Source organism: Vombatus ursinus, unplaced genomic scaffold, assembly GCF_900497805.2.
Source record: "Vombatus ursinus unplaced genomic scaffold, bare-nosed wombat genome assembly UNPS02009994.1, whole genome shotgun sequence".
NCBI classification, from domain to species: Eukaryota; Metazoa; Chordata; class Mammalia; order Diprotodontia; family Vombatidae; genus Vombatus; species Vombatus ursinus.
In genome coordinates, this window is record NW_020949772.1 from 7,148,820 (window position 1) to 7,161,594 (window position 12,775).

At 35.9% G+C, this 12,775-nt stretch overlaps 1 protein-coding gene across 8 annotated transcripts in view; it reads left to right on the top strand.

The window, feature by feature from the left end:
• CLIP1 (CAP-Gly domain containing linker protein 1) overlaps positions 1-12,775 on the top strand; it is a 147,759-nt gene that overhangs the window by 128,048 nt on the left and 6,936 nt on the right. For all 8 annotated transcript variants that reach the window (XM_027853480.1, XM_027853481.1, XM_027853482.1 and 5 more), the window contains 3 exons: positions 5,725-5,777; positions 11,977-12,094; positions 12,183-12,333. In XM_027853480.1, the coding sequence (XP_027709281.1) occupies positions 5,725-5,777; positions 11,977-12,094; positions 12,183-12,333 (322 nt within the window). The remainder of the gene's footprint in view (positions 1-5,724; positions 5,778-11,976; positions 12,095-12,182; positions 12,334-12,775) is intronic.

The window sequence follows — 12,775 nt, forward strand, 5'->3', positions numbered from 1 at the left end:
AACTGCCTTCTTAGTTTTTAGCAAGTTCTTTGCTATAACATTGTATTCACTCTTTCTTTTCCCTTTACCTTCTACTTCCTCCATCTAAAGATTGAGCTGAAAGAAATTATGTAGTCAGTTTTTGTGTGGGAAGTGAGACTAGAAATACTTAGACATAGGGGATGCGCTGTATGCTATCAGAATGGAACGGCTATTTTTTACTTCAAAAAACTTGCTTAAAGATGTGATTGAAATGATCCAAAATGCAACCTCAATGATTGGGTTTTTTGGTCTTTTTTTGGGTGAGGAATCAGGGTTGGGGATTTGGGTCAAGGATGGAGGTGAAGTATGTGAGGTTTACTTAGCCATCTCATGTGTAGAATGAGTTGGTTAAAAATATATGTTCCCTGCTTTCTTAAGTTCCCCTTTAGTACTGGCTTCCTATTAATTCAGTCCCATTGGGAGGGTATTACTTTGCCAGTGGTCAATCTCCTATGTTATATAACTATAAGTATTATCTTTTTATCCATGATTGTTCTTTCTGTCCTCAATACATTTTAAGCCCTGTAAAGTCTCACTAATTCAGGCTAATAGAAATGATTAACAGAATTACTAGAAATTCTTTTTTTTTTTATTTTTAACACGTGTTTTTAAAACTTTGGGTTACAGATTTTCTCCCTTCCTCCCTCCCCACCCACCCTCATTGAAAAGGCAGGCATCTTGATACAGATTATAGATGTGTAGTCATACAAAACCCTTCCATAGTAGTCCTGTTGTGAAAAACTAAGTATATTTCCCTTCATCCTATCCTACCGCCCATTTATTCTATTCTCTCTTTTGACCCTGTCCCTCCTCAGAAGTGTTTGCTTTTGATTATCCCTTCCTCCAGTCTGCCCTCCCCTCTATCAACCCCCTGCTCTCTTGTCCCCTTCCCCCCTTATTTTCCTGTAGGGTAAGATAGATTTCCATACCCCATTGTGTATTTTATTCCCTCCTTAAGCCAAATCCTATTAGAATAAGATTCACTCATTCCCTCTCACCTTCCTCCATTTCCCCTCCACTGTAAAAGCCTTTTCTTGTCTGTTTCATGTGAGATATTTTACCCCATTCTACTTCTCCCTTTTTCCTTCTCCCAGTATAATCCTCTCTCACCCCTTAATTTTATTTTCCAGATATCACCCCTTCATCTTCAACTCACCCTGTGCCCTCTATCTATCTATTTATCTATACATACATGTAATAATAAAATGAACAGCTATTTAAAAACAACAATAAAATAGATAAACCATTGGCTGATTTGATTTTTTGAAAAAGGAAGGAAGCAAACCAAATTATCACTATCAAAAATGGAAAAGGTGAATTTCACAACCAATGAAGATAAAATAAAAGCAATTAGGAGCTCTTTTGCCCAACTATATGCCAGTAAAATGGACAATCTAAATGAAATGAATGAATATTTACAAAAATAAAATTGCCCAGACTAACAGAACAGGAAATAGGATGCGTAAATAGCTATCTTAGAAAAAGAAATTGAACGAGTTGTAAATGAAAATTCATTTGTAAGAACAAGAGGTTAAGAATTTCAAAGAAACTAATGAAAAAAATGTAAAGGAAGGAGGTTCAGCAGTACTAGACCTCAAATTATAAAAGGCAAAGGCAGTAAATTTTAAAACTGTCTAGTACTTGTTAAGAAATGGAAAGGTAGATTAGTGGAACAAAGTATACATACAATACACAGTAGCAAAAGATTATAGTAGTCTTGTCTTTGACAAATATAAAGATTTAAGTTTTAGGGATAAAAATTCATTATTAGGTTAAAAAAATTATTGGGAAAGCTGGAAAGCAGTGTGGCAGTAATTGAGCATAGAACAGTATCTTAAACCATATATTAAGATAAGGTCAAAATGGATATATAACCTAGATATGAAGGAAAATACAAGAAAATTAGAAGAAAATGGAACATATTATGTATCAGGCTCATGGATAAGAGAACAATTTATGAACAGACAAAAGAGAACATTGTGTGAGATGTAAAATGGAAAACTTTGAATATATTAAATTTAAAAGTTTTTGTACAAATAAAACCAGTGTAGCCAAGATTAGAAGGAAAGCAGAAAACGAAAGGGGAAAATTTCATAGGTGGTGTCTCAGACAAAATTCTTATTTCTCAAAATGTAAATAAATTTGTCAAATTTATGAATCATTCCCCAGTGGTTAATGGATATGAATAGACAATTTTTTGATAAAGAAATCAAAACTACATATAGTCATATGAAAAAATGCTCTAAATCATTATTGATTAAAGAAATGCAGATTAAAACATCTTTGAAATATCATCATACACCTATCAGATTGGTTAAAATGATAGATGCCCTTCAAACTGTGGAATCACTAAACAAGTTGTGGCGTATGATTGTGTTGGAATACTACTGAGCTACAAAAAATGATAAGCTGGTTGATTTTAGAAAAACATGGAAAGACTTGCATGAAAAAATGAAGTAAAATGAGCAGTACCAAGAGAACAGTATACATAGTAACAGAAATATTGTCCAAAGAACAACTTTGAATGATTAATTCATCTCGATTATCATAAATACTCAAACCAACTACGAAGGACCTATGAAGGAAGATGCTTTCCCCCTCCAGAGAAAGAAATGAATGATAAATAGAGGTTTGTATAGTATAGTTTTGTATCTGTGTGTGTGTGTGTGTGTGTGTGTGTGTGTTCATGTTTAATTGTAGCCTTCTCCAGGGTGAGGTGGGGAGGGAGAGAGAAAAATAATAAGTGCACAGCAGAGAACAGAAGAAAACTTAGAAGGAAGCATAGAAAAGCTGCATAGCTTTGAAAACAATGTGTATTTATTACATAAGTTTTCAAAAAAAAAGTAAATAGTTTGAAATTGAAATTCATGATTTTATATTGAATTCTATATGTTCTGTGTACATGGAAATTTTTTTTCCTCTTTTTGTATTTAAGTTTAAATGAATAAAAAAGATTTTATAAAGAAAATATATGTAAAGAGGGAGTCCTACCAAAGTCCTTCTGTGAAACAAATATGTTCTTAATACCTAAATCAAGGATGGTCAAAATAGACCAATTTCCCTAATGAATATTGATGCAAAATTTTTAAATAAAATACTAGAAATGAGATTACAGCAATATATCACAAAGATTGTACACTGTCAGAAGGTATACCAGGAATGCATGTCTGGTTCAATATTAGGAAAACTATAAGCATAATTTACCATACTAACAAAAACAACAAAAATCATGTGATTATTTCAGTAGATGGAGAAAAATTTCTCCCATTCCTATTAAAAATACTAGAAAGCACACGAATAAATGGAGCTTCCTTTGAGATGATAATCAGTATCTACTTAAAAGCAAGAGCAAGAATTATCCACAATCACAATAAACTAAAAGCCTTTCCAGTAAGATTAGGGGTGAAGCAGTGATGTCTATTATCACCTTTATGGTTCATTATCATAATAGAAGTGTTAGCTGTAGCAATAAAACAAAAAAAAAAGAAAGCGAAGGATAAGCGTCGGCAGTGAGGAAACAAAACTATCACTTTTTGCAGATGAGATTATGGTTTCTTAGAGAACTCTAGAGAGTCAACTAATCAAAACAATTAGCAACTTCATCAAAGTTGCCAGGATATAAAATAAATCCACACAAATCATTAGCATTTCTGTATGTTACCAACAAAATCCAGCAGGAAGAGAGAGAGAAATTCCATCTAAAATAACTACAGGGGGCAGCTTGGTGGTGCACTGGATACAGCTCTAGCCTTGGAGTCAGGAGAACCTGAGTTCAAATGTGACCTCAGACACTTGACATGTACTGGCTGTGTGACCCTGGGCAAGTCATTTAATCCCGATTGCCTCACCAAAAGGAAAAAAAAAAATTAAAATAGCTCCAGACAATAATGTAAAATACTTGGGAATTCTATCTGCCAAGACACACAGGAACTATATGAATACGATTACAAAACACTTTATGCAAATAAAGACATGTCTAATTAATTGCTCATAGGTAGGCTGAGCTAACATAATAAAAATGACAGTACTACTTACTTAATTTACTTATTCAGTACCACACCAATCAGACTACCAAAGAATTTCTTACAATGTTAGGAAAAATAATAACAATTCATCTGGAGGCACAAAATGGCAAGAATATGAAGGGAGTTAATGAAGGAAAAAAATGGGAAAGGAGGAGGCCTAGTAGTACCAGATCTCAAACTGTACTAGAGGGCTTTTGGGTACTATGCAAGAAATAGAGAGGTTGAGCAATGAAATAGATCAAGAATGCAGTATTTACAGAAATATATTTACAGAAGTAGACAAGTACAGTAACTAAAAGATTTCAGCAACTGGGGCAAGACCTTACCATTCAACAAAAACTGGAAAAATGGAAGCAGTCTGGCAGAAACTAGGTATGGATCAACATCGCACAGCATTTATCAAGATAAGCACAAAATAGGCACATGATTTAGTAGGCAGAAAGGGTGGTATCATAAGCAAATTAGTGGAACATAGAAGAAGTTGCCTGTCAGATCAATGGATAGGGACACTTTTCATCATTAAACAAGAGAGGTTCATAGGATGTAAAATGAATAATTTTGTTACATCAAACCAAAGTTTTTGCCCAGATAAAACCAATTCACTTAAAATTAGAAGAGAAATAGAAAAAGGGGGAAATATCTTTGCAGCCAGTTTCTCTGATAAAGATCTCATTTCTAAAATATAGGTAACTACACCAAATTTATAAAAAATTAAGAAGGCAAGAATGATATGATGAGAAAAGGTATATTTTATCTGCTCTCATAACACATATATTTCTATATTGGTGAATGTACTATATACATATGACCCTGCAGCATAATGAGGTTATGGTAAGGCATATATGGGACTGACATTTGGTTAAGCTTAACATTGTAACTGAAATTCTAGAAAATATTTTTTTTAACCATCAATAGCAGCTAAATCAATTTTTTTAACCATCAATAGTAGCCTAAAAATTCAAGTGTTTGAAGAATCCTTGTTCTTTATATTGAAAACTTTCACTCATTTAGAGAAATTCAAAGCCTCATATTTTATTTGTCTTTGCATTATTTCTGGACTTTTGGTAGAAGTCTTTGTAAGAAGCCTTTTTAAAAATTCTTCTATTTGGTATTTAATGCTTGTAAATTCAGGTTGGCGTGTGTAAAATTATTGGGGGTAAAGCCACAGATCAACGTTTCTTCAAAGTATAAAATCAGCTCAGTTTAACTCAACAATTATTTATTAAATACCCACTGTTTGGAGAGCATTGTGTTGGGCCCTTGTCCTTTCTTCGTGGAGTTTATAATCTAGTACACATGCAAACTTCAATTCCCTCATTTTAGAGTTATGGCAACTGAGGCCCAGAAAGATAAATGACTAATGACATGCAGGTGGTGGACCTGAGACTAGACCCCTGGCCTCCTCCTTGAGCCCAGGGCTTGTGAAGAGTGAGTTATAAAGGCTCTGGGCACTTAATAAAGCCATCAGCATTGTCACTTGGTTCTGTTTTAGGGACTGACCAGATTCATGTTTTAGTCACCCCAGTTTTTTCAGAGAAAACTGGTTACTTTTGGACCTTTAGTGGCAGATACCAGTGAAAGCTGTGGATATGCCATATGGGATAAATAATTGATCTTCTTTGAACTGCTTATCATGAAAATTAACCTTTTTATGGTTTTTCTTTCTTTTACTTTTTAGCTGGAGGGCGAGAGATCTGTACTCAATAACCAGCTCTTAGAGATGAAAAAGAGGTAAGGGTTTTTTAAAAGAGATTTTTCAATATGGTCATTATTGTCAGAGTGTCGGGACTTGCTTTAAAAGTAATAACAAAGGAAAATTTCTTATACCCAGAAAAGCGCATGATGGTAGTTTGGCATTCCTAACTAAGACAGTGAAAAGAAAATTAAATGCAAATATTTTCACTTGGATTAGCATTCAGACTTTGAGAGAACAACAGAAATGTTAAGGCATGGTCAGTTATGTTTATCAATATAGTTGTACTTTGCAAGTTCTCTTCTGTAACGTGCAGGTCCTGTTAGGTATATGAAGCACCAGAAGCTTATGCAAAATGTGATATTGAAAGTGTAAAAAAGTGGCATTTTCAGTTATAGTTATCGATTGAAATAATTTTTAAGGTTCCAATTCATTTTTTTTTAAAAAAGAACTTTAAAATTGTTATGTTTTCATAAGATTTTAACAATGGCAACCCAGGATTATTTTAATCATTATTTTGAGTAGCAATGAACTCTGGCCCCTGGTAATATGAGCTCTTCAGAAGCTTGATGCTTGTGCATCCTAATGGAATCACTATCTGCTCTTACTGAATGGGCAGCTTGTTTCCATCCAGAAAAACTTTGTGCTTAGTACAGCACGTCAGACAAGTTTGAGCTCTACATATGCCCAGGGAAGCATAACCTTAGCCTGTAGTTTGCAGTCAGAATGCTGAATGAGAACTATTGTCTAACTTATAAAACTAGATTTATGTCTATTTTTAAAAGATGCTTCCTGGGAGAGAGCAGCTTAACCATGGGATAATCCTCCATGCTTTTAAAAAAGTTTTTGCCTTTTATTGCCAGAGCAGATTAAATTTTCCACTGGCATCACCATTCTCCCCCCTCACACCCCCCCCCCCACTAACAAGGCTACCTCTTGTGAGCATGACATCTTGCCAAGGCCTTGCTGTGCTCTATTCAGGGAGTGTTTCAGCTCTGTAAATTGTATTGTAAATTATATTAGGTCAGTTCGAAAGAGTTTAAGCACAAAGTAGAAATTTGGGTTCTAAATGGGGCAGGCTCAGACATGGGCTCTGCAAGGGAAGTGCCACTGGGTTGACTTAATGAACCAGGAGTGAACTGTCCAGAGGAGCTGACTTGTAGCAGGCCATTCATTTTTGGAAATAAAAGCAAAGCCTTTAAGAAAAATAAATGAGGACCCAAATTTCTCTCTCTTAAAAAGCTCTTCGCGTAAACTCTCAGGAGTCTATGAAAAGATGAACATTGCTTGTTCCTTTACAATTTTTTGCAAGTGAATATATAATGCACTGACAATTTCCAGCAGTCTTTGGGTTTTTTTAAAAAATAGATTGATTCAACATTTTTTTCTCCCAATGACTTTTATTTAAGACTAACTTTAGGAGTCACTCCTATCATTTATCAGCCCTTATTTGCTTGACAAAATGAAACTGTATAAAGGTGTTTCTGTAATTTATGTATTTCACAATGAGATTGTTCAATCGATTAAATATGTGCATATCATATAAAAAGACCAGATTTGGGAGCCTGTGAACTTATCTCTGTCTTACTTTTCCCTATCTATACTGCCAGTTTAAGCTCTTGGTATATTTAGGAAAATAGACCAACAAAAACACATTTTTTTTCCCCCAGGAATGGGTAATTTCTAATGTTGAAATGCTCTGAAAGTCAGTTCCAGGTGTTAGAATTATATTTTTTTAAATCTTCCTAGAATTTTTTTTCTTTTGGGAATTCTCAGTACAAATTTATTTTGACTAATTAATTGTGCTCCTAAATGTCAGCTTACAGTCAATTATCTTCAGCTCTACATTTGTAACTGCAAAATAAACTCAGTTTGTAAGAGATTCTTTGATAGCAAACTTGTATTTAAAAAAACAAATCACTAAAGAGATCTTAAGTCATCCTTTTGCAAATAACTTGAGAGAATATCAATGCATTCAGTGGAAAGATTCCAAGCACTAGAGTTCAAAACCTCCAAAAATTGAGCCCTTGAGTGACTTGGGAAGGTTACTTACCTGCTTGGGCCTCAGTTGCCCTAATTATGGACAGTCTGTGAGGTCTTTTTCAGTTCTAAATCTAGGATCTTATCTAGTTAATAGTTCAAGAAACAGAACACCTACTAAACAACTGAATTTCAAAATTGATTGGAATAAAAATGCAAACAAGTTTAATCCAGGATAACCTGAAAAAATTGCTTTGCACCAATGGTCATTATGTTGAAATTCAATTTGAATGCTACTTTCAACTCTAAATAAACTATAAGAAAAAGCATTTTGAAGGAATCCTGAAAAGCTATTATTTGTATTCAAAATCAGCTGTTTTGGGGCAATTAGGTGGTACAGTGGATAGAGCACTGGCCCTAAAGTCAGGGTGTAACCCAAGTTCAAATCTGGCCTCAGACACTTACTAGCTGTGTGACCCTGGGCAAGTCACTTAACCCTAATTGCCCCACCTAAAAAAAATCAGCTGTTTTAAAGTGGAGAAAATTATTTAGAAATCATACATCTTAGTTGTTAAATTATGCACAAATGTAATTTGAGGAGTGCTCATCAATCACCCCCCTTCACAGTGCTTCATACTTTAGTCACTAAGGTAGGGAAACGTGTTAATATTAATAATAAGAAGAGTGTCCATCTGTGTTGGTGATCTTTTTTTCTGCCCTGTGCACACTGAAAAGCAATCAGTGTGAGGTGAGAACATATCAAAAAATCTGCTCATTTTATTAGGTGAAATTGTTTTAAAGTGGGGCAGGTTCTTTCCAAGCAGTTTCCAAGGTATCTGGTGAAAAAATACAATAAGCCTTACTATTACCAGTACAATCATTCAAATTCCGTATGAGAATGTGATTTCAACACCTCGTACCCATGTTAGCAGGCCTTTGGCAACAGGAGAGCCTCTTTGAAAGCCCCAGGGCTTTGGGAATGAGTTTGCTTCCCTCACTTCTCTGGGCTTCATTCATGTTGCTGAGGAAGAAACTTCAAGGCCAAAAACCCAGAAAACAAGCTGCTTTTTCCCTCTCCAGTGATTCTTCCTGGAGCAGATATTTCCATGGGAAGTGATAACTGTTTGATGCTATTATCTACAAACTAAAAAAGTGGGGGGGTTATATGTTTCTTCAGCTCATTAGACTCATTGTGGATTGCTAACTGTCTTACTGTCTTTGGGCTTGCGCAACTTATCAATGCTCATTTCACTCCTCTCTTTTCCCTTTCCTACTCTTGCTTCCTTTGCTATATCTGTGTGTCTTTAATGGTAAGACTAAAGAAAGTCTATCCACGTTATAATAAATAATTTTTATATTTTTTTAGTAAAAATTGTTGTATATATTTTTGGCTGCCTTTGTCCCTCAGTGTCTTGCTTTTGTTTTGTAAAATACTCTTTGCAGTATTTATATATTTATATATATACATATATATATACATACACACACACACATGTATTTATTTTTTATTTCTATGATAAAGAATTTCAGTGCGAATTTAGTTCTCCTTACTGTATTTTGCATTTCTCTTCATGTTTCTAACATGTGGTTCTTGTTATCTTGCATTTTTAAAGCTTGCCCAGTAACACTTTAAGGTATTTGCTTCATTACTGGAATTTATTTCTATTGTGGTAGTAAGAAAAGAATCTGGGCACTGTGTTCCCCTTTAAAACAATAAATCACTGTCCTGCTCAATCCTTGCTCAACCTGTATTTGCTTAAAAAATAATAGGGGAGCCATTTTAATCCAAGTAATTACCATACTGTTGGTTGTGGATTTATTGAGTGCTAGCTATGCTATTAATGTTAGCATCCCTCAGGTTGGATGTGGGGCTTAGGTTTGGTCCTAAAAACAATCTGTTCGGTGGAGCTACCAGTCAGGGTCTGGCACAAGAAAGAGCTATCACGCAGAGTTATGTATTTCAAGGCAGCTGAAACATAGACTTTTTCTTTCTTGGCAGAGGGGGTGCCATTTGTCTTTTCTGTTAGACCATGAGCCATAGGGACAGTAGCATTTTACCATCTGACCTTGGAGAAATGCTTACCCTTTCCAGCTTTCGATTGGATGGCCTCTGCTCTGGAGCTTTGGTCTCTTGAACAAATAGTGATAACGGCAGAATTAATCATTCAGTCAATACCCTGCACAGCAAAGTGCTGCTCCACGGCTCCCTCTAGAGGTTGTGTGTCCTGTCCGCTGGCCGAGAGAGACTCCTGCCCTGGGAGCATTCTTAAACGTTCATTCATTTCTTCTCCTTTCCCCCACCCGCAAGATGGACATCCTATGAGATCTCACTAACTTTTCACCTTAACTGTAGGAGAATCCGGCTGTTTTGTGGCCATATTCTCAGGAGAAACAGTTAAAAGTATGTTTTTCATTCTGTAGGTGATAAATAGATAAAACAAATTAATCTCTCAAGACAGTTTTGACACTATAAGCTATTACATGAATTTCCTAGAAAAGTAACTTGTAGGAGAATCACCAATTTGGACACAGGCATGATTTCCTTCTTTCTAAATCTTTCGACTAATAGCCATTTATTACTTGACGTCAGGTTCCAACACCTTTACCTCAAATCATTTTACGTAAAATGAAGATGAGTCCATATCTTCAGTAGAAACCCTGCTTTCTCATTCCATTATTCATTTGACAGTATTGTTGTCTGCCCTTCTTCAGTGCAGATGTCAGAAATCATGACATATCCAAGCCAGGAAACTTTTATAAAGCCCAGATTCTTTTCTTACTACCGACCATTCTGGAGTATAAGTGTAAGCCAAACAATGAGATAAAGACAGCACTTATATTTTCATCTTTGCTTGGGTTTTCGATTTACCCTGAGTCACTATACTATTGTAATTCATGTGCTGGATATCATGGGTCTCACTAAATTGACACGTATAAAGACTACAGTTTTTAACCTGGGCCTGCTAGCTTTTCCATTCTCTAGTTTGTCACGAGAAGGATGTATCCGATACTGAGTCCTGTCCTGTTCACCAGCTTATTTGTGATGTAACTCAATGTAATTTGGCTGATAGTGCTTAAGATGATTATATCTTGGTTGAAAGAAAAATAAGCCATTTAGATTAAAGGTTGTAGGACAATTAAGAAAATACAATACCTAGGTAGATTTTTTTCTCTGCCTTCCCCCACCCCTCAGAGTACGATTTTTTATAATAGCAGCTTGTTCCCTTCATTCCCTTGGACAATTCATTTTTTACCCCTTACACTAACCTCTTTCTGGATTGTCTTTACTTTCACATTTTCACCTTTCCCTCCCTCAATTTTGTAATTTCCCCAGTCCGGGTCTTTTTCTGTCTCTTTGTTCTTTGAGTCCCTTGGCTATGAGCTGAAGGCTTTCCTGCCATTAAAGGGTTCAGATAGCTCCCTGTACTATTTCTACATGGATAAGAAAATGCCAAAGAGATACTTTTCCAGGGTCAAAGATCTTGAGTCAATCACTGACCTAGAATTGCAATTCAAGTGCTCTGTGACTCATCAGTCTCTTCTCCATCATCATTCCCCACTTAATAAATAGTTGTAACTTCCTCTGGCCTTTAAACAATAATGTTTAATATCCCTTTTAGATTTTGCATTTCCTCAGCAATGATCCAAATTTTTCTTGGTGCACAGGCAGTAGTATCTAATGTTGCTATTATAACTTTGGTATAATTTGCCTCTTAAAACATGTGGGTGCAAATTTCTTAATAAGCAAACTTAAATTAGTGAGGACCAGAAGATACTTCCAGCATAATCAGCGCTTTGCATGACAACTGTATAATTAAGCTTTGCATGTGGTTTTTGTTGCTCGAGTGAAAATTATTCCAGGAAGTAACAAAATTCAATTCGAAATTAGATTTTGGTGAATTTGTTTTATTTGACACAGTTTCTGAGTCTACACCTTCCAAACCAATTAACATTTTTCCTTAAGTTCAAATGGATGCGATGATATGCAGATTCTGGCATGTATATGCGTAGGTAAACTTTTCTGTTGTTTTTTCTTTCTGCATTGAGTAAAGTCCCCAGCTGCTTCGCAGTGTGATAGTTTTGATATCCTTACAAATCTCCTCTTCTAAGTTGTTTCAGTAGTCTTAGAAATTAACTTAAATTTGCCAGCGTTAGTTTTGCATTTGCGTTTTAACACAGATACATACACGCTTGGCTGTGTATGTTGATGATTCTCGGTTGATTTCTGGAATTCTTTAACTCTCTTTGGTCTTTTAGAGAATCCGTGTACAAAACAGACACTGATGAAGAGAGAGCTTCCTTACAGAAATCCATCAGCATTACTAGTGCCTTGCTCACAGAGAAGGACGCAGAACTGGAAAAACTCAGAAATGAGGTGCAGTACAATCTAGAGATGAGTCTTCATGTCATGCTCATTGACTAAAGTTCAGAGCCTAAGTATTTATAAATGACCTTTATTCCAGGTCACAGTGCTCCGGGGAGAAAATGCTTCTGCCAAGTCTTTACATTCAGTTGTTCAGTCGTTAGAATCAGATAAGGTGAAGCTGGAGCTAAAGGTGAAGAACCTGGAGCTGAAACTTAAAGAAAACCAGAGGCAGCTGAGCGGCTTTGGAGGTAAAAATGATGACCATTTGGCTTTTCAGAGAGGCGGCCCACAGACGGGTTTCACCAGCACTGACTGAGCGCCCGTCAGGTACAGGAGCTCCCAGCGATAAATTGAGCCCATGTTTTTGTAATGTGTTTGCTGTGTGCCCTGGCTCCATCCGATGTGGCACCGATGCCTGGATGTTAAAGGGCATTCTCTGCTCTGGGAGAAACTAAGTCAAATAGAAGGGACAGGACAAGTATAACACAAAGTACAAATCTGTATCAGACAAGACGAGGGAGTCAGTGAGAGGTTCTGTGGAGGAGTCCCCAAGATTGACCACCCTTACTTTTCTTTGTAACATCTATTACCAAGGAGATAGTGATGCTCCAGATTCAGTATAGACTGGAGGGGGGAGACAGTGCTCTACAGTGTTGTATTTGGGAGTCAGAGGACCTGGGTTCAAATTCT